Source organism: Mustela putorius, unplaced genomic scaffold (assembly GCF_011764305.1).
Source record: "Mustela putorius furo isolate JIRA1106 unplaced genomic scaffold, ASM1176430v1.1 tig00000430_pilon_pilon_pilon, whole genome shotgun sequence".
In the NCBI taxonomy this organism is placed as follows: Eukaryota; Metazoa; Chordata; class Mammalia; order Carnivora; family Mustelidae; genus Mustela; species Mustela putorius.
In genome coordinates this window covers 24,291,336-24,316,829 of record NW_025421377.1, presented here as the reverse complement: position 1 = coordinate 24,316,829, position 25,494 = coordinate 24,291,336, and the positions used below count along the sequence as shown (strand labels likewise).

General features: G+C 38.2%; 2 protein-coding genes across 5 annotated transcripts in view; one reads left to right on the top strand and one right to left on the bottom strand.

Annotated features, from left to right (window-relative positions):
• Window positions 1-6,822, bottom strand: part of THAP6 (THAP domain containing 6) — a 17,918-nt gene extending 11,096 nt beyond the window's left edge. For both annotated transcript variants that reach the window (XM_004766263.3, XM_045079879.1), the window contains exons 1-3: window positions 6,637-6,822; window positions 5,663-5,765; window positions 4,285-4,492 (exon numbers count right to left, since the gene is read on the bottom strand). In XM_004766263.3, the coding sequence (XP_004766320.1) occupies window positions 4,285-4,492; window positions 5,663-5,742 (288 nt within the window). In that variant the 5' untranslated portion in view covers window positions 5,743-5,765; window positions 6,637-6,822. The remainder of the gene's footprint in view (window positions 1-4,284; window positions 4,493-5,662; window positions 5,766-6,636) is intronic.
• RCHY1 (ring finger and CHY zinc finger domain containing 1) lies at window positions 6,819-25,494 on the top strand. Of its 3 annotated transcripts, XM_045079876.1 has the most exons (9): window positions 6,819-6,963; window positions 12,120-12,239; window positions 12,472-12,587; window positions 17,766-17,844; window positions 20,448-20,492; window positions 22,014-22,072; window positions 22,164-22,190; window positions 23,225-23,345; window positions 24,819-25,494. In XM_045079876.1, the coding sequence occupies exons 1-9, from the start codon at window positions 6,874-6,876 to the stop codon at window positions 24,945-24,947; spliced, it is 786 nt and encodes a 261-aa protein (XP_044935811.1). In that variant the 5' UTR covers window positions 6,819-6,873; the 3' UTR covers window positions 24,948-25,494. The 3 variants fall into 3 exon arrangements, with proteins under 3 accessions (XP_044935811.1, XP_044935813.1, XP_044935812.1); XM_045079878.1 differs by lacking the exons at window positions 12,120-12,239; window positions 12,472-12,587 and having other exon boundaries at window positions 6,875-6,963; XM_045079877.1 differs by lacking the exons at window positions 6,819-6,963; window positions 12,120-12,239 and having other exon boundaries at window positions 12,472-12,583.

Sequence of the window (25,494 nt, the reverse complement as noted above, 5' to 3'; positions counted from 1 at the left end):
GAGGTCAGTTAAATAATCTCTATCTTCAATATGTAGTGTCTTTACACGTAATTTAGAAAGAAGATGAAAATAGAAAAGGTCCTCAATTAGTAACTCACAAAATAAAAAATACAAATGTCTAATAAATGCAGAGACCAATATCCCAAAATAAATTATAACAAAATGTCACGTTTGCCAATCAATTTTAGCAAAGGTTAAAAACACAACTTACTCTGAGGACTAGGGTGGATGGATACTTTCATGCAAAGGTAATTAGGGAATAGATTGGTACAAGCTCTCTGGTGGGCCTGTGGGGATCTGTATCAAAAGCAAAGTGTTTAAAAATGTGTGTAATCTTTGATGCAAAATTTTACTTCTGGGAGTTTAGTTTGAGGATATGTACAAAGATTTGGCTAGAATAATGTTTATCACAATACTGTTTAGAATAGTAAGTGATGATAACCTATATACAATAGTAATTGGTTCCATAAACTATTGTTCATACATAAATCAATTGCCACATGGTCACTAAATATGTTTTGTAAACAGGTACTTACAGGGATATAGAGCCAGAGAACATTTATTTGCAGATGGTGAGACTACAAATTGGCAAAACCACTTTAGAAAACGATGGCAGTATCTGCTCGAGCTGAACATACACATCCCTAGGACCCAGCAGTTGCACTTCTAAGAAAATTGCATGTACACTTTGCAGAAATGTGAACCTACATGTACCCAAGGGCATGGACAAAAACACTCATAGCTGCATCATTCGTAACAGACCTAAAGTAATGTTTATCAACAGTAGAAAGGCAGAATTATAGTTTATTTAGATAATAGAATACTATATGGCAAAAATATAAATGGCCTACTCTCACATACTAAACATGGATGAATCACACATACAAAATGTTGAGCTAAAGAAGTCAGAGGACATATTGACTCTATTTATATAACAGACAGTGATAAAAGTCAGGATAGTATTTACCTTTGGAGGTATAGTGACTGGAAAAGAGCACGAAGGAGGCTTCTGGGGTGATGGTTGATATTTTATATCTTGGTTTAAAGGGATTTAATTCATTTTATGACAACTTATTGCTAGGTACACTTATGATGTGTGCACTTTCCATATGTATATTTTAGTATAAAGTTTAGTTTAAAAAACTGATGTCTAGGGGCACCTGGGTGACTCAGTGGGTTAAAGCCTGCCTTCAGCTCCCAGGGTCCTGGAATCGAGTCCCACCTGGGGACCCTGCTTCCCCCTTTCTCTCTGCCTGCCTCTCAGCCTACTTGTGATCTCTGTCAAGTAATAATAAAATCTTAAAAAACAAAACAAAAAACTCATGTCTATATGTTTCTGTTAAAAGTTATCATGTGTAGATGTGCAACACAATTGAGTGGGATGCTTGTTAAAATGCGCGGCTTTCTGGACGCTAGCCCAAACTTAGTGAATCAGATTCTCTGGGGAACAGGATTCTCCATTTTATTTTTTAAAGATTTATTTATTTTAGAGGGAGAGAGTGCGAGCAGGGGGAGTGGCAGAGGGAGAGAATCTTCAAGTAGACTCTTTGCCGAGCATGGAGCCCTACGCAGGGCTCGATCTCATGACCTGAGCTAAATCCAGGAGTAGGTTGCTCAGTAGACTGAGCCATGCAGATGCCCCGGTTCTCCATTTTAAACAAGCTCCTTGGATAATTCTTATGTAGACTAAAGTTTGAAAGCCATTGTTATAGAAAAATATTTAGTATCATGGATAGCAGTAGTTTACAGTGGACTCTGGAGCCAAAATGACTGGGTTCTAATCCAGCCTCTGCCATTTAATAGCCGTGTGACCCTGGGGAAGGTATTTCAGCTCTCTGGACCTATGTGTCTTCAAGCAGTACAATGAGAATAATAATAGTATTTATTTCACATGGTTGTTAAGAAGACTAAATGAGTTTACATATAAGGTGCTTAGAATAGTGCTTGGCACATAGTAAACACTATATAAATGCTGGGATGAAAAAGAGAGAGAGAGAGAGACAGATGGAAGCAAATTAAGAAAAGGATATACAGTCGATTCTCGAACAATGCAGGGTTAAGGGCACCAACTCCCCTGCACAGTCGAAAATCCGTGTATAACTTTTGACTCTCCCAAAACTTAACTACCTACTGTTTGTAGACTGGAAGCCTTACTGACAACACAGATAGCTGATTAACACATATTTTGCATATGTCTTCTATGCTGTATTCTTACCATAAAGTAAACTAGAGAAAATGTTATTAAAATCCTAAGGAAGAAAAAAATACATTTATAGTACTGTATTTATTGAAAAAAAAAATCTGTGTATAAGGGGACCCATGCATTCCAACTCTGTTGTTCCAGGTTCAAATCTATAGTGTAATTTTATTTTTGTAAGAATATCTATAGATGAATTTATATACAAACATACACAAATGACTGGAAAGAAAACACATTAAAGTGTTAAAAGTATTACCTCTGGATTATATGACCATTGTTAATTTTTTTATACTTTTTTTTAAACAGTAGGCTCCATGCCCAATATGGGCTTGAACTCAGGACCCTGAGATTAAGAGTCACATGTTCTACAACTAAGCCCACAGGGTGCCCCGATGATTGTTAATTTCTATTGTCTTTTTGCTTGCATCATTTAATTTCCCATAATGAAAAACTTCGTTATAAGGATATAGTTTTTGGAAGTTAGTATTATGGTTTATTTGATTATGCATTTCTTAAGATTCTCAACATTAAAGCTAGAAAAGCAAGAAAAACCTTGCCAACAAATTGTACGCAAGATATTGTACAGGTGTCAACATGGGAGAGAGTAAGGCAGTCTCTACTTGATCATGCAGGCACTGGAAGATGACCCAGTGAAGACAGGGGTATAGTGGTCAACACCATATAGAAGCAGGAACACTTGTGCATTATAGATCTTCCTTACCTTATGATGGGGTTATGGAAATTTAAAATATTGTAAATTGAAAAGGCATTTGATACACCTAACCTACTGAATATAATAGTTAGCCTCGCTTACCATAAATATATGCTCACAACACAGTAGCCTACAGTTGAGCAGTGATCTAACACAAAGCCTCTTTTATTTTTTATGTTTTTTTAGAGAGAGAGAGAGAGCAAGAGTGAGAGCAAAGAGGGAAAGGGGAGAGGGAGGAGGAGACTCTTAAGCAGGTTCCACGCCCAGCATGGAGTCTAACACGGCTCGATCTCACAACCCTGAGATCATGACCTGAGCAGAAGAGTTGGACACTTAACCAACTGAGCCCCTAGGTGTTCCAAGCCTATTTTATAATGAAGTGTTGGTATCTCATGTGATTTACTGAATACTGTTACTGAAACTGAAAAACAGACTAGTTGTATGGGTACAGAACAGGTGTTAGTGTATTGGTTGTTTACCCTGGTGGCCATGTGGCTGCAGCTCAATCCCCCTGCCCAGCATCAGAGGAGTATGGTAGTGTATACTGCGTATCATTAGCCCGGAAAAAGATGAAAATTAAACATTCAAAGTATGGTTTCTACTGATCGGATACTGCTTTTGCACCATCATAAAGTGGAAAAATTGTAAGACAAAGACCATCTGTACTTCCTGTTTCCAGCTGTTGGAAGGAAGTAATTTCATTGGCAGTTCACTGCTGTTGTTCCGGGACCCAGAGGCTCTCCCTGAATTTTCTACGCTGGAATCAGTTACTCTATGGTTTTTAGAACCACTTTACCACATATTAAGAGAGATACTGAAGGCCAGGCAGTCAATCTATAACACTGATACTACTGAGAAAAAACACAAAATTCAACTAGATTTTACTTATACAATCCTTTTATTTTCTTTTTCTTACCTTTTCTCTCCTTTCATTCTCCTGTTCTCATCTCTTTTGCTCTTCTTCTTTTTAGGTCTACCTAGGCTTTAAGCTTGAATGTATGTGGCTCTAAAAGTCTACTTTGGTCCTGTTAGTGGCTCTGCTCTTGACTTTTGCTCCAGTGTGAGGAGGACTGGCAACTTGGAACTTCAGTTCAACCCTCTTATTTTCCTCCATTGTTTAGAAACAAATCCTGAATTATGTTAACTCCTAAGTCAATCTCCTTCACCAGATCTTAGGAACATACAAATATTTCTGAGTGGCTACTGGTAAACTATTCCTACTATATGTTATAAAAGCTGAAGCAGTAAAAACTCAAACATGGACTTCAGAGGAACAAGCAAACAATTAAAAATCTTAGCCTCAGTGGTAAAGGTTCTTCAATAGTACCATAAAAAATAAATAATGATGGTAAGCAGTGTCTCATAAACAAACCTGTAAGTGAGACGGGGAATCAAAGATAGAAGGTATGACTCCAGGTTTCAGTTTAATATTTGGAGCACTTCTGTCAAAATCGGTCTTCTTGAAGTGCCTTGAACACAACACATCTCCTTTTTTAGGCTCCCAAATGCCTGCAGCATTTACATCAAGCCTTTTCATTGCTAATACCCATTTTCTTTTGACGTTTTCATCTGTGGGGAATCTAGAAAAAAAATACAGAAAGTATTTTAAAATTGAACACTATTGATAGATACTTGAATTAAGGCTGTGACTAAATTGGCTCATTGAAGAGTTTGTTATTATTCTTGAGAAATGGAATATTCAGGAAGCCCTTATGAATCATGCTTTCAGAACTTTCAGTAATAGAGTTTTCTATTAATCATGCTGCAGACATATGGCCTCTATTTCAATTTTCTTCATACTATAAAGAAAAAAAGTTTCAATGAATATTTCAGTCTTATAGGAAGACCCACGACTTATCTATACATGATAATATTACTTGTGCCTTTTCCTATGTGAAGTGATATCCAGAATTTATCCCAGATGAATAGAGTACTTTGTATTTTCATTCTTCTGTTAGCATCAGAAAGTTGTTTAGTATAGCATTTAATACACAACAGGTCTATCAACGCTTAGTGAATGAGGCAAAGAACTGTTGCCATTTGGAATTCCAGAGATAAGAACTATTTTGAGAGATCTGGAAATCAATAACTATATCTTTTCAGTTTTCCAAGCCAATTCAAATTTTTTTTAGAAAACGTAGGGTACACATACTCATTTTTTGTTTCTTCATACCTTGCAAAGTAGTTAACAGATCTTTCTCTAGCACGTAGCACAGTGCCTCGCACAAAAGCAGCAAAATAAACCTTTAGCAAATGAGTAATTGTTAAACCTTATTATTCCTTTCCTTTGCTGTCAGAAGAATGGCTTAAAATAGAAAATCTGGATCATTTTGATTTATCTGTAGTACTGCTAAAGAACCCTTGGTCTGAGCTTGTAATTTACATTTTAGATCTACTTCTAAACAGAAAGGACAGGACATATTTGGGCAAAGCTCCTTTCTTCCTACAGACTGTACACCCTATGTAAACAAAATTGAATTTCTTTGAAGGTATGTTAAAATGCAAAGTAACAACATTAGCAAAAATGAGCTTGATTATTTTTGTTTACTAGCCTCTGATACCCTGGCAGGTATCTTAAACTTTTCAACTAAATTATAAAAATGTAAATAGATCCCTGTCACTTCAAATCTAGCTAAAAAAGCGATTTACAGATTTGGGAACTAAAGATCAAAGCTGAAGATTTAAGTGGAACTGTCATTGGCTTTTTATAACGGTCAGAAGTACTTTGCTTAACTACAGCAAAATCTTACACGTGAAATGTCAGTCCTTTTAACTTGGAATTGGGCAAACAGCGCGAAGCACATCCAATGGCCGAGCAACATTTCACCATGATTTTAGCAACTCATAACAGAACTGAAAGAAAATTAAAACGGTGAGAGTTAGTAACTTCAAAGCCAAGGGCAACATATTTCCTTTTCCCAGCATGTGTTGGGTACCGTGAAATCTCGCTAGAAAGCCAAAGCCAAGTATTTTCTGGCAGCTTTAAAAATTTTCCAGGGGCTTGGCTCTTTATAAGGCAAAGCGTATCACACTATGCACTCCGAGGGGGTCTGAGTCTGTCCTGCGGTCTTGCACATTTCCCTTTCGCGGCTTCTTGCAGGCACCAGGTCACAGGGCCTTTGCACACTCACTCACTCCTCATCTTTCGGCTTCGTGCTGCTTCCCCAGGGAAGCCTGCCTTGACGCTCAGATGAAATCAGGGCCCATCTAGCACTAGCTCCCCTCGAACAAACACTTCTTCCCGGCACTTCTCAAAGTCGCACCCTTGCTACTGGGATTCTCTGATTCCTGTCTCTCTCCCTCACCAGCCCGTGAGTTCCAGGAAGGCGTGGTGGCGCGTGTGTGTTTTCTCACTTTTGGGCCCCATGCTTCACTGGTAACTGGTCAACAGTAAACGTCAACGCGTAGTTTGAAGGAATGAAGGGCGAGTAAAAGCAGCAACAGGTCGGGGGCCGGCCAGCAGGGCCAGCCCGCGCAGGTGCCCGCTCAGAGCCCCGGGGCCCGCGGAGCTCCGCCCCTTTCTCGAGGCCCCGGGCCGCCGCACGGAGAAAGGGAGGGGCCGCCCTGTCACAGGTGCGGAGGCTGCGGAGAGCGTCCCTTCTTCAGGGGGCCACCGGGCGTCTCCGCGCCGCTACCGTCCACCTCGCCCCGAACCACGCCCAACGTCTGGGCGAGTAGCGATGGAGGGTGGGAGGGGGAGAAGAAGCAACCTAAGACTTATTACCGTTAGCGGCGAAGTCAGCGACTGACGTCGACGACAGAGATTGCACTTCTCTTCACTTCCGCCCCGTCGCCCCAGGAACCGGAAACCCGGCTGCCCCGGGTCACGTGCTCGGCCGCCATATCGGCTCGGCTGGCAGCGGCGGTCGGTAGGGGGCGGTGTGCTAGTGACGCTACTTCTCTGGGCGTGGTTTTCGTCCTGCGTGGGGGGGTTCGCGGAGTTTGAGGGGAGGTGGCAGAGATGGCGGCCTCGGCGCGGGAAGATGGCGCCCGCGGCCAAAAGCAAGGGCGGCGGGGCTGCGAGCACTATGACAGAGGCTGTCTCCTGAAGGTGACGACTTCAGTGGGCTCTTCCTTGACAAGCTTCCGCGGGGCCGGGTGGGCGGGGGCGGAGTGGGCCAGGCGGTGAGGCTTGGGCTTGAGTTAGCGGCTAAGCTGTTGGTCCGTCTGCCTTCTTCACCTCGAGTTGGGTTCTTGCTGTGGAGAACGTTTTGGCAAGACGACCTCCCCCACCTTTTCCCTGCTTTACACGTCGTGAGCGAAGCTCTCTGCTCGGGGAAGAACGTGGGCTTGCACATGGCTCCCTTCATCGGTGCGTTTCTGTAGTCTTTTGCTACAGTAAGTAGACCGAGGCCGCCCCGGGCCTGGGCTGGCTTTCGGCCAGGGGGACTCTCAGGTGTGTGATGAGATCATGGAAGACGGAGAAGTGAGTGGAGGATCGGAATAGGATTTCAGCTCCTTAGTGAGTAAGTTGTACAGCTCGCCAGCTGCATTTCAGAGTCAGCGAGAATGCCGAAGCCTGCCGGGAGAATGTTTCTGTGGACGAGGAGGACAGCCATGGAATTGCCACTAGGTAGCTTCTGTGGAGCCAAGTGCCCAGCATGCATGTATTGTGAGTTTTGCTGTTTACTTTGAGGAAAATTGCTAGTCGGTCTAGAGCGTTGTAACTTGGCACCCATCCAGTTAAAGTTTCCTGATTTTGTTGTTGCTGCAAGAAGCCATTTAAAGATTTTACTTAGAAAGTTTGAGCTTTGGAGTCCCACAGCCCTAACTCCCACATCTAGCTCTGACCCTTGATAGGTCAGTGCTTTTGAGCAAGTGCTCCATTTGTGAAATAGGGTGACAGTAGTTCCTGTTTCATTTTAAAAAAAGAAAGAAAGAAAGAAAGAAAGAAAAAGTATGAGGCCTGTAAGGACAACTTAGAGCCTTCTTTTTAGGCCAGCCTTGGTGAACATTCCTCCACTGCACTGGGTGAAGCTCTTTCAAGGTTAGGGGTTCACCGAGTGTTGTGTAAGCGAACTGAATGCTATCCTTACGATTCCATTTCCACTGGTATGTTTTGTTACTCTTTGAAACTCGATAACTGGAGCTGAATTCAACATGTTGGCCCTTTCCCCCAGGAAACCACATAAGTGTGTCTGTGTTTCATAGTGCTGAGGTATTTGACCCTGAGTATCAAATACTTTTTTGCCTTCTCCCTCCTTCTTCCTTGAATACCAGAAGCCAAATGAAGAGTTTTGAGGAGGAAGTAATCAACTAAATCAAATGCTGCTGTTGGAGTAAGATAAGAAGTGAAAATTGACCTTTAAATTTGGCAAGGAGGTCACTGGTGATCTTGACAAGAGACGTTTCAGTGGAGCAATTGGGACAAAGCCTCATTGGAGTGGATTTGAGAGAGATTGAGAGTAGTGGAACTGGAAGTAGCCTTCATAGACAATTCGTGGAGTTTTGCTGTAAATAAAAGAAGGAAAAAAAAAGTCTAGTTGCTGAGAGATGTGGGATCATGAGATTTTTTTTCCCTTTAAAATTGGAGGTATTACGGCATGTTCGCATATTGGAAATAACCCAGTGAGAACTTTTTTTTGTTTTTTAAAGATTTTGTTTATTTGTAAGAGAGAGTGCGAGTGCACAAGCAGGAGGAGGTGCAGGCAGAGGAAGAAGCTTCCGGCTGAGCAAGGAGCCTTTTGCAGCACTTTATTGGAGGACCCTGGGATCATTGTCTGAGCCGAAGACAGGCACTTAACTGATTGAGCCACTCGTGTCCCATGAAGTGAGAACATTTTATAATGCAGGAGGGAAAGAAAAAACTGTAGGAGCATTTATTGCTCTTAAGTAATCAAAGAAAAGTTGGGATCCAGTGCACAAGTGGAGGAGTTGGGCTTAGAGAAAAATATGTAACAGAAAGGAAGATGGAGTATTAGGTACATTTGCAAGTAGGTTGATAGAGTTTGTGAGAAAATGTTTTCTTTGATTATTTCTGTTTAATAGATAATGAGCAGAGTGTAAGGGTGGAGGAAAAGGTTTAAAGAGAGGAGATGTGAAATAATCATTTAGATTTTAGGTCCTAGACTAGAAAAATGAGGGAATCGACTAGGGCAATATAATAAAAACCCACTTTTTTTTTTTTTTAAAGATTTTTATTTATTTGACAGATAGAGATCACAAGTAGGCAGAGAGATAGGCAGAAAGAGGGGGAAGCAGACTCCTCGCCGAGTGGAGAGCCTGATGCGGGGCTCTATCCCAGGACCCTGGGATCATGACCTGAGCCGAAGGCAGAGGCATTAACCCACTGAGCCACCCAGGCACCCCAAAACCCACTTTTTAATTAGTGATCATGACTTAAAAGTGAGACTAGTGTGAAAATTCTTATTCAGCTATGTCTGACTATTCCTATACAGGAGAGAATTGGATTTAACCAGACTTGGAGTTTTGGTTAGGAGAGTATGTAGAGGAAGAGAAAAGGAAAGAATTAGAGTATGTGCAAGGGAAGCATTGAAGTGAGTTGGAAAGAGAAGGGGTAGTGGTTAGAGAATTTCATACATGAACTTATGATATAAACAAGATTTAGTTCTTGTTTTAGAGCATGGTTCTCAAAGTGTGATGAATGGACCCCCCCCCCCCCGTGATTTCTGAGGCACTTGCAGGGGATCCTTGGGGTCAAAACTACTTTCTAATACTAAGGTTTTGTCTTTTTCAGTGTGTGCAAAAGCAGTTATTAAAACTGCTGGCATCTGACCTGTACTATACGTATAGTTTAAAAAAGAAGTTTGACTTAAGGTTGTCATTGATAAAACTAAAGCAATAAAGTTACTAATTTTATAAAAATCTCAGCTCTTGAATACATCTTTTTACATGTTTGATGAAATGGAATGTTTTCATCAAGCACTTCTGCATACTAAAATTAGATGGTTGTTGTGAGGAAAGTTCTTATGCAGTTGGATTATGAACTGAACTAGTTTCTCATGTAACAGTTTGTACTTGAAATCTTGTTATTTAGACTTGAGTATTTGGTGGGCACTTTCTTGAAAAGTGAACCATTGAAAAGAAACTGTCATTACAAGGAAAACAATTGACCGTGGTAAAATTCAACCTTTCACATAAAAATTAGAATTTTGAAACTTGTATAAGTTTCTGTGAGCTTAAAAGTGTCCCAATACCTAAAGACTTTGCTGATGAGATTGGTAGTGATGTTAACAAATAATGTTTTTTTTTTTTTTATATTGCATGGAAAATGTGTGAACATTTGGAAGAGCTGTAGAACTCAGTGCACTGATATTTTCTGAATGACTAATGCATGGGTAAAAGGTTGATTCGAAGTGCAGGATAGATCAGAGGATTTTGATGCAACAGAGTGAGAAAAGTTCATCAGTACAATTTCAGAGCCCATGTTACAACTGATCATTTATAAGACTTGTCAAGTTTTGGTGTAGTATCAGAGAAGAGTATCCATAATTCTATGTAAAGTCTATTAAAATACTCCTCCCTTTTCCAACTATGTATTTGTGGGAGTCCAAAGTTTCTTCATATACTTCATCTAAACCGATTGAATACGGAGGTTGAAGCAGAAATGAAAATCCAGCTATTTTGGGGGAAACTAGTTATTTTTCATTAAAATATGTCATTTACATTAACATGTAATGGGTTTGTTACTATTTTTAAAAGAAGTAATATTTTAAAAAACTTTTCAGTTTTATAGTATGGTGTCAGTGGAGGTAATTCACATAATCAGAAGGTCATTGAGATCCTCAAATTTTTTTTTTAAATTTATTTGATAGACAGAGATCACAAGTAGGCAGAGAGGCAGGCAGAGAGAGTGAAGGAAGCAGGCTCCCTACTGAGCAGAGAGCCCGACACGGGGCTCTATCCCAGGACCCTGAGATCATGACCTGAGCCGAAGGCAGAGGCTTAACCCACTGAGCCACCCAGGTGCCCCTCTTCAACAATTTTTAAGAGTGTAAAGGGGTCCTGAGACCAAAACATTTGGGAACCCCTGTTCTGTGGTATGATTGTGAGAATATTTGGCTGAGTAGGGTTGAAGGACGAGGCCACTGGAAGTGAGAAAGTCAAGGAATTGAGGGTGGTTGTGCAGATCACTAAGATTTAGGATGAGAGTAGTTGTTGGGAGAGAAAGGGTACCAGTTGAGTGTTAAAATCTTTAAGGAGTGAACTCTGTTGTGGTAAATTATCATAAGAAATCTTCAGAAATGAGTGAATTTGGAAGGTCACAGTATCCTGGAAAGTACTGGGTTAACTTACTGGCTTAGAAACTTCTTGAGGTACTAGTTAGAATAAAGTTAAGCTACTAAGGGTAACAAAAAAACCAACAGTAATGTGGGTTAAAGAATTAAGAGTTTATTTTTTCCCACCTAACAGTTTCAAGGTGAATTATCCAGTTTGGCGATGAGACTGATCCACATGATCACTCCAGGGACAAGTTTTTCCCATTGTATTATTTTGCCATGTTTTAGGGCATACAGTCATCCGCTGGGTTGCTGTCATGTCCAGGTTTCATCTGATGGAAAAGGGAAAGGGAGCATGGAGGAGGAGGCGTGCCCAGTTTCTTAATACTCAGGCCCAGGAGTGGCACTGATTTCTTCTGCTCATTTCCTTTTGGTAAGAACTTAGTCATTTGGCCACAGCTGAAATCAAAGAAGTCTGGGAACTGTAGTATAGCTGGGCAATCATGTGTCCAGGAAGAAGGAGAGAAAAGATTTTGGCAGTCTGCCACTCTTGAAAACAAGGGCTATCTCTTAAATTTATTCTGTCTTCTAAAATGTCAAGGATATAGTTGATGATTAATAAACACGAGTGAATTAAAATATAATCTTTATTATAGTTAATGTTTAAAGGTTGAAGTAGGTAAATGACTTTATCTGGAAATGTCTCAGAAGTTGCCTGCCTGCCGTTTAGGCTGAGGATGAGTTTAGGGTGTTGTGTGATTAGTTCTTCTGTCTGTAGGTGTCCATTCTTCATAATTCTTTAGTATTTAAGGACCAGATTATGTTAAACTTGATGTAGGTAGACATAGATGTTGAGGGGGAATAGTTAAAATATGCTAAGGAATAGTGAAAGGTTATGTTTAGGATCAGTTTATAAACTGATTGATTAGTTGTATTCTTTGACTTTATTCCAGGAGGAGGAAGAAAAATTTTTTTTGCATTATAAACTTAATCTTTTCTTATACCTCTTTTTCCCTCTGGGCATTAGGCACCTTGCTGTGATAAACTTTATACTTGTCGGTTGTGTCATGATAGCAACGAAGATCATCAGCTAGATCGCTTTAAAGTAAAGGAAGTGCAGTGCATAAACTGTGAAAAAATTCAGCACGTAAGATTTTATCATATTTCTGTTTTCTTTTTAAAAAATGTTAAGATGATTTACAAAATTGATCAAGAGTATGCAAATAAGACTTATTTAACTCTAAGCAGTATCGTTGGTTTAAATGTTTAAAACCTTGTAAGATTCTGCGTATCTTGTAACAAATTGTGGATATTCAAATAATAATAGAAAATGTTTTGGTAAATTTAATTTAATTTTTAATTACATGTGTCTGTTTTAGGCCCAACAGACTTGCGAAGAATGTAGCACATTGTTTGGGGAATATTATTGCAGTATATGCCATCTCTTTGACAAAGACAAGAAACAGTATCATTGTGAAAACTGTGGAATTTGTAGGTACTGTATGTAAAATGATCTTTTATGATTATTTTTAATGTACCTGAGCAATAATAGTCTTTAAAATCAGTTTTGTTGGGGTTAATTTGCATCTCATAAAATGCATTTATTTTAAGTTTTCAGTTCAGTAAGTGTGACAAATATATATAATCGTGTTACTACCAACACAATAAACATTAAAAACATTTCTGGTATTCTAAAAAAATTTTTCATGTCTCCTTTGTAGTAATAATTTAATTAGCCCACCAGTTATTGTGTGGCTATTTAAAAATATAACTTTTGGATATAAAACATGCTTTTATATGAAGTGTTTCGTAGGCAACTGAAGTAGAAAATTAGGGTGGACTTTACTTTTCTAAAAATCAGTTTTTAAAAGCATTTTCAAAGTATAGGCTGATTTTATAAAAATTGGAAAACATTAAAAAGTGGAAAGAACAAAAGAAACCTATAGTCCAGTCTCTCACTGATACGCTACTATTGACATGCCGTATGTAGGAGTTTTTCTTTTTAAAAACCCTGAAGTATTAGATATATACAAAAGCACATACGTAGCATAACATGTTATAAAGTATACTGATACAGTAAGTCACTTATTTTAAGAAATCGAATGTTACCAATACCGTTGAAGCTCCAAGATTCATTCCATTTATCCAATTAAAGATTGAGATGATTATTCGTCTTCTATTTTGTTTTCCCTAACACTCTGGCTCCTAGCACATGGTTCCTCATGGGGCTTGACTTAAAGCCAGGGTTGGTTACCAGGGCATCTCTGGTGGTGGGACCTGCTCTCCAGTTTTTTGCCTCCCTAGCAGAGAGATTGCCAGAGGGTTTACTTGGTTTCCTACCCTGTTACCTACTGCTTGCTGCTTGGCTCCTTAGCTTCTAATAGACTAGTGTGGACTCCAAGTTGCCTCAGGGTATTTCCCTGCTCTCTGGGATGTTGACCCTTTAAGCCCTTAGTTGTTCTTTATTGCTGTTATAGGGCTTGTTTTCTTTGAATCTAGCCTCTGTAGTTGTCGGTGGGAGCTTTGGTCCTAAACAGGCCGCTTTTATCTTTGTGGAGTGGAGGTTTACAATATATGTTCAGGTTTGCTTATTTTTAAACTCACATTCTATTTATTCTTCTGTGGCTTTTTTTTTTTTTTTTTTTTAACAAAACCTTGTTTCTGGGGTTCATCCTGTTTGATTCATGAGCTCCAGTTCATTTTTACTGTTATATTGAGTTATTTTGTATGTCAGATCTGCCCAGTTTTTAATTACCACTATTAGAACAAAGGAATAAACACATTTTATGGTTAATTTATTGACTTTCAAGTAGTTGAGACTGCAGAATAGGTAGACATCTCATCTTACCCTATATATATTAAGCTTTATGAAATTAAGATGTTTTCAAATTCTAAATTCCTATACCTGGTAAATACTGAGATTCATGAGATCAAGGTATTTTCAAACTTTAAATTTGTATACCTGGGAGTGCCATGTATACAGTAGGTGCTTAGTAATGTGTAGGTTGTGTATCTTCGGCAAAATATTTTTAGTGTTATGATTTCCATCTGTATATGAGGAAAATTTGTCATCAACATTTAGCATCTAAGTATATTTTTAAATCCTTTTACACACAACAGAATTTTTTTATTGTTTGTATAATTTATGTATTTATTATGAATGACAAAGTAGTGAAGAACAGCTTCATTAGAAATTTTAGTAAGAATTTAAATGTCGCAAATCTAAATTTTGATTCCATATTTTTCTAGTACTAAATTTGGCAATATCCTTCGAATGTAGCTATTTCCTGGTTGTTTGTCATGCATAAATCTGACACACGTCCTTCTTGTAATAACTGATTCTAGGTTTTAGATACAATTCTAGTAGGCTCTAGTTTGTAATTACTTTAATTTACAGGCCTGTACATTTTTTCACGTCCTGCACGCATACCATCAAAAGATATTGATTGCAGATCTCAAGTACACCGCTAATAGGTTCTGGCTTATCATTACTTCTGTTTATGCATTGTCAAATTCAATGTTTTTGAAGCCTTTGAGAGCTCATAATTGTATCTAAAGGTGACTATCCAGACTGGAATGAACTCATAGAGGTAGCATACTCATCACATTAAATAAAATGCTCCTGAATTTAAAAAAAAAAAAAAAAAAGGTGACTATCTTTTTAGTTTCAATATAACAAAATTTTATTTACTTTTAGATTTATAAACACCTTATTTAGAATGATCAATCTTATAATTTTTTTCACTTTTTACATCATCTGTTTTCTTCAAGATACTTTTTTTTTTAAAGATTTTTATTTGAGAGGGAGAGTAAGCGAGAGAGAGAGAGAGAGAGAGAGAGAGCGAGCGCACACATGGGGGGAGGGGCAACGGGAGAGGGAGAAGCTGATTCCTAGATGAGCCCGGAGCCCACTGAGGGGCTTGATCGGAGGATCCCAGGACCGTGACCTGAGCTGAAGGCAGGAGCTTAAAGGACGTCGCCACCCAGGCGCCTCCCTTCCACATACTTTATACACATACTTCCCGTTCAACATTTCTCCATTTAGGAGCCATACCACGTAAATTTTGGTGTATAAACTTTATAAAAGATGGAAGAGTGCTGTTACAACCTTTTGGCAAAATGGGATGGTCTAGTTTCATGTAACAAAATACTGTGAATTGAAGTTCCTCCTAGTGAATGACCAGGTGAAGAATCCATTTTTCTTTTTTTTTTAAAGGTAGTCTTGCTTTTTTTGTTTTTAAAGATTTTATTTATTTATTTGACAGACAGAGATCACAAATAGGCGGAGAGGCAGGCAGAGAGAGAGGGGAAGCAGGCTCCCGCTGAGCAGAGAGCCCGATGCAGGGCTCGATCCCAGGACCCTGAGATCATGACCTGAGCCGAAGGCAGAGGCTTTAACCCACTGAGCCACCCAGGCGCCCCCATTTTTTTTTTTTTTTCCCTTAGAAGTACATTGTTCAGAGGCACCTGGTTGGCTCAGTTGGTTGAACATTCAACTCTTGATTTTGGCTCAGGTCATGATTTCGGGGTCGTGAGATTGAGTCCTGCGTCAGGCTCCATGCTCAGCAGGAGTCTGCTGGAGATTCTCTCTCTCCCTCTTCCTTTGCTTCTCCCCCATACTCAGTCACTTCTCATGCTCTCTCTAAAATAAAAATAAATCTTAAAAACAAACAAACAAACAAACATTGTTCATTCATTTTCTTGTGAGGCCTTCATCTAGTGTGTATTACAGACATGATTATGATCACTTCAGGTAGGGATTTTAGGTGGCATTGTGTCTATTGTCCTTGTTCAGAAATCCTTGGAACATCTTTGTACAGTTCTTTCAGAGTGCCTATGGCACACTGAAAATTCACTCCCCTTGTGGATTTTCAGAGGTATCATTTATTATTATTTTATTAAAGCTTGCTAAAAGATACTGGGGGTGGGGGTGCCTGGGTGGCTCAGTTGGTTAAGCATTCACCTCTTGATTTCAGCTCAGGTCGTGCTCTCAGGGCTATGAGATCAAGCCCTGTGTCGGGCTCCCTGCTGGGTGTGGAGCCTGCTTAAAATTCTCTTTCTCCTTCTGTCATTCCCCCGTTCCCTCTCCCTCTCTGAAAAAGATAATTGGGAGCAAAATCTATTAAATAAGATTGGCAAACACTGTTTAGTCAGAAATGACATAGGCGTTAGAAAATGTTAATTTATCTAAACAATAAAAATATCAAAAGACAATTCAAAGATGTTTCTGCAGTAGCAGTGTCATTGGAAACTCTTTACCCTTTCATGACGACATTTAAAAAAAAATCATGTCATTTGAGTGTATGAATTAAAAATTTTTGCTTAAATATCAGTGTTTTTATTTTGTAGTTGAACCTTCTTTGATACTCTTTTACAACGAGTCCCCTTTTGGATATTAATGACAACTTTTTTGTCTCAAGTATATTATGAAACTTAGTTATTGCTTTTAGTCCATTTAAGAAATCTGCAAAGTAAAGGTGATCAGATTTCTCCTGCTGGTGCTTGGTACTTACAACACCTCTAAGCTTGACTCTGGTCTCTGGGCTTGAAAATTATTGTCTTTAGGCAATAATCACTAAAGGAAATCCGTGCTTCTTACAGAGTTTAGTAATAATATTAATCCTGATTTTCTATTTTAAAATAGCTCCATGATAGTTAGATAATCTTTTGACTGTGGCAGTTATTCTTTCAAAGAGTGACATGCCCTAAAAACAGGGTTTCACTTTTTCCTTAATTAGAGGCAGACATCCAACACTGAGTTTTTTGGCAATGGGTCCGTATATCCTTACTGAAGTGTGCTAGAATGAGCTTTTCTTCTTCTTCTTTTTTTTTTAAATGGGGAAATATAATTTCTTATTGTTATTAAATAAGCGCCAGGATACTTAACCATGAGAGTATGATATGGCAAATGTGGTTTTGGTGTTATGATTTCTGCTCTTAAAAAATGTTTTAGCCCTTTGACTGTATAGTTTCAGTTTTAGAAATCTTATAAAAATTTTCAACAGATGACTAAGTGATGTCTGTGTAAGCATATTGCTTGCTTGCTTGATTTTACTTTTATTTGTCTGAGAGAGAGAGCACAAGCAGGGGCAGAGAGAGAGGAAGCAGCAGACTCCCTACTGGACAGGGAGCCCGATGTGGGACTCAATCCCAGAATGCTGGGATCTTGACCTAAGCTGAAGGCAGACTTAACTGAGTGAGCCACCCAGGCTCACTGCATAAGCACATTTATTTTATGTCATTATATTATATTCAAGGTACTAAATTATATATGGGAATACTTTCACAAATTATGATTTATCCATACAATGTAATACTGTGTTCTGAAGAGGAATGAAGTGGTCTAGACAGAATAATCTTTAGGATATGTTCAGTGAAAAAAAGTCGCAGAACAGAATGTATAGAAAGAATCCATTTATGTAAAAAATAAAACCCAAAGGGTGTGTGTGTGTATGTGTTGTGTATTCACTTTTATAGAAAAAACCCAAGTAGATACCATTGTGTTTATAGTGCTTACATTTGAGGAGTGATTTTGGGGAGGTGGGGGTTTACCCCATGTTCTTCATTGTGAATTGAACTAACTTTACAGTGAAATTAAACTTATGTAAAAATGAGTAAATTACCATTGTAGTAAAAATGAACCTAATTTTTTTGGCTTTTACATAATTTTTAGGATTGGTCCAAAGGAAGACTTTTTCCACTGTTTGAAATGTAACTTATGCCTAGCTATGAATCTCCAAGGAAAGCACAAGGTATATACTTAAGTTTGCATAATTTAAAAAGTATTATATTGTGTTTGAAAACGAGCTTAAATCCTAATATGTTTCGAAGCATGCTAATTTTCAGATATTACCAAGTTCAACTATGGTGCTTTTTATTTTTGAGCATTATTAAGTAGGTGTTCTAAGATCTATGCCTCAGAATATCTGAGCTACAATTCTTTTTCTTCTGTATTGTGTGTGTGTGTGTGTGTGTGTATGTATGATCTATTTATTTATTTAAGAGAGCACACAAGCAGAGGGAGGGGTAGAGGGAGGGGGAAGAATCTCAAGTAGACTCTGTGCTAAGCACAGGGCCCGACATGGGGCTCAATTCCAGGCTTGATCCCAGGACCCTGAGATCATGACCTGAACCAAAATCAGGAGTTGGATGCTTAAGTGAGCCACCCAGGCTCCCTATAGTGTGTAAGAATACTTTTATCAGTTACTGGTGTAATGTTGACAACTTCTAAGTAAGTTTATGGATTTATCTCATTGGTACTGGTGTTAAGAATAAGTAAAAATGAGGGGCGCCTGGGTGGCTCAGTGGGTTAAAGCCTCTGCCTTCAGCTCAGGTCATGATCCCAAGGTCCTGGGATCGAGCCCCTCATCGGGCTCTCTGCTCGGCAGGGAACCTGCTTCCCTCTCTCTCTCTGCCTGCCTCTTTGCCTACTTGTGATCTCTGTCAAAAAAATAAATAAAATCTGGGGCGCCTGGGTGGCTCAGTGGGTTGGGCCTCTGCCTTCGGCTCAGGTCATGATCCCAGGGGCCTGGGATCGAGTCCCGAGTTGGGCTCTCTGCTCAGCAGGGAGCCTGCTTCCCCTCATCTCTCTCTCTGTCTGTCTCTCTGCCTATTTGTGATCTCTCTCTCTGTCAAATAAATAAATAAAATCTTAAAAAATAAATAAATAAAATCTTAAAAAAAAAAAAAAAGAGACGCCTGCGTGGCTCATTTGGTTAAGCATCCGCCTTCAGCTCAGCTCATCATCCCAGGGTCCTGGGATCAAGCACTGCATTGGTCTCCTTGCTCAGCAGGGAGACTGCTTCTCCCTCTCCTTCTGCTACTCCCCCTGCTTGTGCTCTTTTGCTCTCTGTCAAATAAATAAGAAATCTTAAAAAAAAAGAATAACTAAAATTGCATAGTAAAGAAGCAATAACAGTGTAACATTTCAAGAAAATTCAGAAAATACTTTTGTATTTCCTTTGGTAGTTAGAAATATTTTTAATTTTGGATCTATTAATTATACCGTGATACCAGGCCCTTTAAAATTATTTTTCATTATTTAGAAAAAAATCTTAAAAAAATCAGATTAGAGAGACTAATGAGGATTTTTTTCCATTAAGTTTTTTATTTTAATTTGATATAGTTAACATTAATGAGGATTTTTAAATAAATGCTGGCCTCAAATTGTCAGGTGTTAAGAGAAGTTGAAATGAATAATGAGCATTTGAGATATGGTGACAAGGTATAAGGGAAAAAGAATGGGGCTGAGTAAAGATGACTCTTGTTTTAATGTATTTGATTAATAGACTGTGAATTTGCTGGAATTAAAAGATTGAGTTTGGTTTTATGGACTTGAGTTGGGGGATGGTAGCTGTGTGGTCTTTCAAAAACTATATGTATGTTTTCTCTTATGGTATCTTCTTTGTCAGTTATTTTTTTTATTGTCTGTATTTTAGTAAATGGTCCTGTCATCTACTCAAGTGCTCACTTTAAAAACCTGGGCATCTTCCGTGGGGTGGTGCTTCCCCTTACCTTCCCGCCTTTATTTGTCCTGTCTTACTAAGTGAAGAGCTCTGGTATGGGCCAAGCCTGTTGGAGCTCAAATGCACTTCCACCTCTTATTAGTATGTGACTTTGGAAGTTACTGAGCCTTCTCTAGGCCTCACATACCTCATCTGTAAAATGGGGTAATAATTGTGCCTGCATTTATAGCAGGTACACTGTGAGACATGGTTGAGCTGATACAGGTAGTGTACTTAATAGATGGCATGTGGTAAATTTCAATAATGTGAACTGTTATCATTGTCAGTACTCTTAAGTAGCTTTGGAAATACATGTAAAGTAGAGTCCAGACATAATCTCTCTGTATCTTTGGTAAATCTTGATTCACTGATTTTCTTTATTTGTAAAATGAAGATAATTTGAACAATTAAGATGTATTTTTTTTTAAAAGATTTTATTTATTTATTTGACAGAGATCACAAGTAGGCAGAGAGGCAGGCAGAGAGAGAGAGAGAGGAGGAAGCAGGCTCCCTGCTGAGCAGAGAGCCCGATGCAGGGCTCGATCCCAGGACCCTGAGATCATGACCTGAGCCGAAGGCAGCGGCTTAACCCACTGAGCCACCCAGGCGCCCCGAACAATTAAGATGTATTGAGTAATTTCATTGTTTTAGGTAATATGCAAAGCCTGAAATAGCTGTATGAATTAACTGTTCAGTTCTTGTCTGACATTGAAGAGACATGTGTTAATATTAATTATTAGCTTTAATAAGTTAGTATCATTGTTTTCTTTATCATTAGTTTTTATTAATATGTATACTTGTCATTTCCATCTAGTTAAGCTTTTAGTAATTTGAGTTTCTCTTTTAAACAGTGTATTGAAAATGTTTCCAGGCAGAATTGTCCAATATGTTTGGAGGTAAGCTTAAAATATTACTTGCTTTGGAAATATTCCCTCTTTTTTTTTTTTTTTTAAATTACATTCAATTTACTCTCCAGAAAACCCGAGGACATCTAAAGAGAGAGAAATAATATTCTCTTAACAAATGTCATGTTGAATTTGTAATTAAGTGGTGCCTGCCTGGCTCAGTCTGTGGAGATGCAAGTCTTGATATCAGCGTCGCGAATGTAAGCCCCATGTTGGGCATGGAGCCTCCATAAAAAAATTACAGTAAATTCGGGAATAGCAAATTTGTGAGGTGTTATTAACTTTAAGATACTCCAATTTTTTAAAAATTTATTTTCAGCATAACAGTATTCAATATTTTTTCATCACCCCCAGTGCTCCATGCAATCCGTGCCCTCTATAATACCCACCACCTGGTACCCCGACCTCCCACCTCCCACCCCTTCAAACCCCTCAGATTGTTTTTCAGAGTCCATAGTCTCTCATGGTTCATCTCCTCTTCCAATTTCCCCCAATTCCCTTCTCCTCTCTAACTCCCCTTGTCCTCCATGCTATTTGTTATGCTCCACAAATAAGTGAAACCATATGATAATTGACTCTTTCTGCTTGACTTATTTCACTCAGGATAATCTCCTCCAGTCCCGTCCATGTTGCTACAAAAGTTGGGTATTCGTCCTTTCTGATGGAGGCATCATACTCCATAGTGTATATGGACCACATCTTCCTTATCCATTCGTCCGTTGAGGGACATCTTGGTTCTTTCCACAGTTTGGTGACCGTGGCCATTGCTTCTATAAACATTGGGGTATAGATGGGCCTTCTTTTCATGATGTCTGTATTTTTGGGGGTAAATACCCAGGAGTGCAATTGCAGAGTCATAGGGAAGTTCTATTTTTAATTTCTTGAGGAATCTCCACACTGTTCTCCAAAGAGGCTGCACCAACTAGCATTCCCACCAACAGTGTAAGAGGGTTCCCCTTTCTCCACATCCCCTCCAACACATGTTGTTTCCTGTCTTGTTAATTTTGGCCATTCTAACTGGTGTAAGGTGATTTTTTTAAAAAAATGTAAATTCAATTAATTAACTTAAAGTGTATTTTTTGTTTTGGGGTACAGGTCTGTGATTCATCTTATATAATACCTGGTACTCATTACATCACATACCCGCCCCAATGTTCATCACCCAGTTACCCCGTCTCTCCACCCTTCTGCCCTCCACCAACCCTCTGTTTCCTATGATTGAATTTTTTATGGTTTGTCTCCCTCTCTGGTTTCATCTTGTTTCATTGTTTTCGTCTTTTCCCCTATGATCCTCTGCCTTGTTTCTTAAATTTCAGGTATCAGTGAGATCATATGATAGTTGTCTTTTTCTGGTTGACTTACTTTGCTTGGCATAATACCCTCTGGTTCCATCCACATTATTGCAAATGACAAGGTTTCATTTCTTTTCGCAAATAGTCCTTCTTGAATTTAAAGTACTTGGATATTTATACTGTCTTCATGCAAACACACTAACATTTATTTCCTTTATAGGACATTCACACATCCCGTGTTGTTGCTCATGTCTTGCCATGTGGACATCTTTTACATAGGTAGAATCATTTTTTTTTCCTCAGAAAATGTTTGAAAATAGTGGAGATGCTTTTTGCTTTACTAAAATAGTGTCATTTTTTTTTTTTTCAGAACGTGTTATGAAGAAATGTTGAAAGAGTGAGTGTTTGATGGGATTTTTAGAAGTTGTAATTCTAAGATGTCTGATTTTTTTTTTTTTTTTAAACTTGTGCTGGGATGTGGAAATGGGCAAATGTTGCTGATATTTACACCTTATTGGCTTGGGAGATATCTTGAGATGGACAGGGTAAATCAATAGTGTTAAATTGGACAAAGCATCTTATGGATATAGGAGTACATCTTTGTCCCCATGCTTGTGTTATGCCTTATCTCATCCTGCAACTTGCAAGAGCTACTTACTCTTTTCTGAGGGGGCACAGGCTCTGCCAAAGGCAATCCATAGAACTGTAAAAATGCTGAGGTATGTCGTTCAAAATTCTGTTAAGTCATTATGTTGGCCCAGGATAATCATCTGCAAAGAAAGCTGGTAATAAGATTATCTAAAGCAGAGACTTTATTGTGGGGGAAGGATGTTAAAATGAAGTGAGAACAGTTAGGAGAGAAGAGACTGTGAATGTATTTTGGTTCTGCAAATTCATAAGCAGAACTTGTATATTAAGAGCCAGGTGGAAGTGAATTCTTCAGAATTTTTAGAAAGAATATGATACAGTCTGAATATATTAAGAAATTGAGGTTATTTAGCCAAAAAAAGCAGCTGAACAGGTTTTTAAAAATGTGTTAAATATAGGAGTGCCTGGTTCACTCATTTGGAAGAGCATATGACTCCTGGTCTTGGGTTGTGAGCTCGAGCTCCATGTTGAGTGTAGACATTACTTAAATAAAAAGCTCTCTATAAAAAATGTATTAAATATATTCTACAGAGAATGCGGACTAATTCCTTCCCACTTTAGAGAACTGAGGATAAAGAAGGAGGTTTAAAAAATACCATAGGTTACAGGATTTAATTAAAAACTACAGCGAAAAGTTCCCAGGTTTGTAACAGGTGATCTTGAAATACAGAATAGTGCTCTGTTTGGATGGTTTATGTACCAGTTGGCATGCGTCTACTTGTATAGCCGAGTTGATACAGTCCTTGTTTAATGTTTGGAAAATAACCTTTCTGTCTCTTCTAGAGGCTACAGATGTCCATTATGTATGCACTCTGCTTTAGATATGACTCGGTACTGGAGACAGCTGGATGATGAGGTAGCACAGACTCCTATGCCATCAGAATACCAGAACATGACTGTGGATGTGAGTAGAATCAGTGCTTAGAACTTTTGAGATTCCTGGTTGATGTTGTGTTTTTTTTTGCCGTTTTGCTCAAATCTGTCTCAAAAATTCTGCTTTGGCATAGACACCAATGTGATGAAAGGACCAAATAATAGATTTTAGTTACTTTGAATTCAAAAGACCAGAACAAAAAAATACTAAGAATACCTTTATGCAGTTCTTCCCGACACTAGAGGGCAGACAAAAGCTTTATTCTGAATTATTTACATTTTACTCGTCAGAACCAGTCAGTAATGTAACTGAGTAGAGGTGAATTACTGGTCTTAGGTTTTATTTTAATGATGTTTTATTTGTAATTATTTTAAATTTTATTTCAGGCATACAGATCTGTTGATTTTTGAAGATTACTTTTGTTTTCTAATGTTCATTACCCTTTTTATTCATGTGGATAATTGAATTGCTAGTAAGGTCAATGAAGGATCACTTTTAAAATCTAACAAATTATGTGGTGTTTTACTGCAGGTTTCAGAGTGCTATGTTCCATGTAGATCATTTTTTCAAATAACAGCTTTATTGAGATATACGTGCTATATAACTCGTCCATTTAAAGTGTGCAATTTAGCACTATTTCGTATATTCTTGGAGTTGTGCAAGCATCATCATCATCAATTTTAGGATCTTTTTATTGCCCCCAAAAGAAATCCCATACCCATTAGCAGCCAGTCCCCAGTCCCCTAGTTCTAAGGCATCACTAATCTTTCTACATTCAGATTATATTCTTAATTATTTTCCAGTTTACAATTTTGAGCAAATTTGGAAGTTTTCTATTTATTATGGTATGACTGTTCTAAAGCTAATGCTTTTCTCGCATAGTAATGCAGTGATCTATTCTCAGGTTAACACCTTTTTTATTTTTGGGGATCTCAGTAGTAGAAGGGATTACTTCCCAAGTGACATCTTATTGTCATTTTAGGGATATGTCAAAAGCTTCTTTTTATTAAATTAGGAACGATTTTTTTTAGACTTTAATTCATTCTTGGGGCATTAGAAACTTAGTATATTAAAGAATAAGCAAAAATACTAAAATTTTGTAAAGATTAGTTTTACTAACAAAGATAATTTTACAGGTGTCAAGGAAAAATAAATCATGTATGTTATTTTGAATTCTAAGTGTAGGTGTCAGTCAGATGATGCCTGTGTTAGATTTTTTAGACTAACTGTTCCCAAATTTAGACTGTTTGGGAACAGTTTTAAAATAAGTCTTCTTGACTCAAACCTACACTTCCATTTCTGAATTTAGAACTACCTTAATAGCCTCTTAGAGTTTTCAGGAAACAAATAAAAGGCATTTCTATTTAGGAAAATGTTTAGACTTAGGTATATGTATTTCAGTTCATTGGTATGATTTTTGAGGAATTGTTTTGAGCAGACAGTGCCATTTTCTATCTATAAAGTTTAATATACTTAATTTGAATTCATTTCTTCACTTTTCAGATTCTCTGCAATGATTGCAATGGGAGATCTACAGTCCAGTTCCATATATTAGGCATGAAATGTAATATTTGTGAATCCTACAATACTGCTCAAGCTGGAGGATGTAGAATTTCACTAGATCAGCAATGACCAGTGTATGCTGCATTGGAAAACTCAGCATTTTCTGATTAGAAAAAGGCTATCTTTAGTATTCTGTTGTCATAATGTGTCAGAATCTATGCATTAGAGTTGATGTGTTTTGTACTAGTGTCACAGCATAAAATCATATTACATGGACTTAAGGATTCAGGGTCTCTTTATAGAATTATCATAGCTTTATATTGGATGAAAGCCACTGTGCTTGTCTTTTGATTGGAGATTCCTTTAGTGTCAGTTGTTTGGAAGCCAATGATGTTTGCCACTGAAATTTATATCCATAGAAGTATATCATACTTCCATGGAACTTTGCTTTAAGTGACACTATGCACGAAGAGTTCATTTCTAGTTCTTCATAGAACTGCACTTATTTCTCAGTATTATTCTTGACTTTTTAAGGGCTGTGCTATAATGAGAAGATGTTCTGTCTTACTGTTGAAATCTTATTACATATACTTTAGAATTTTCTAAGGCAGTCCTTGGGATCCTGTAAATGTGAATTTTGATGTAATAACTGCTAATAAAATTATATTGAAACTGT

Excerpts from the sequence above, each read along its gene's own strand:
- RCHY1 (XM_045079876.1), top strand. The coding sequence starts at position 6,874 with ATGGCGGCCTCGGCGCGGGAAGATGGCGCCCGCGGCCAAAAGCAAGGG. Across the intron at positions 20,493-22,013 it reads ATTGTCCAATATGTTTGGAG|GACATTCACACATCCCGTGT; the intron begins GTAAGCTTAAAA and ends TTTCCTTTATAG. Across the intron at positions 22,191-23,224 it reads TATGAAGAAATGTTGAAAGA|AGGCTACAGATGTCCATTAT; the intron begins GTGAGTGTTTGA and ends TGTCTCTTCTAG.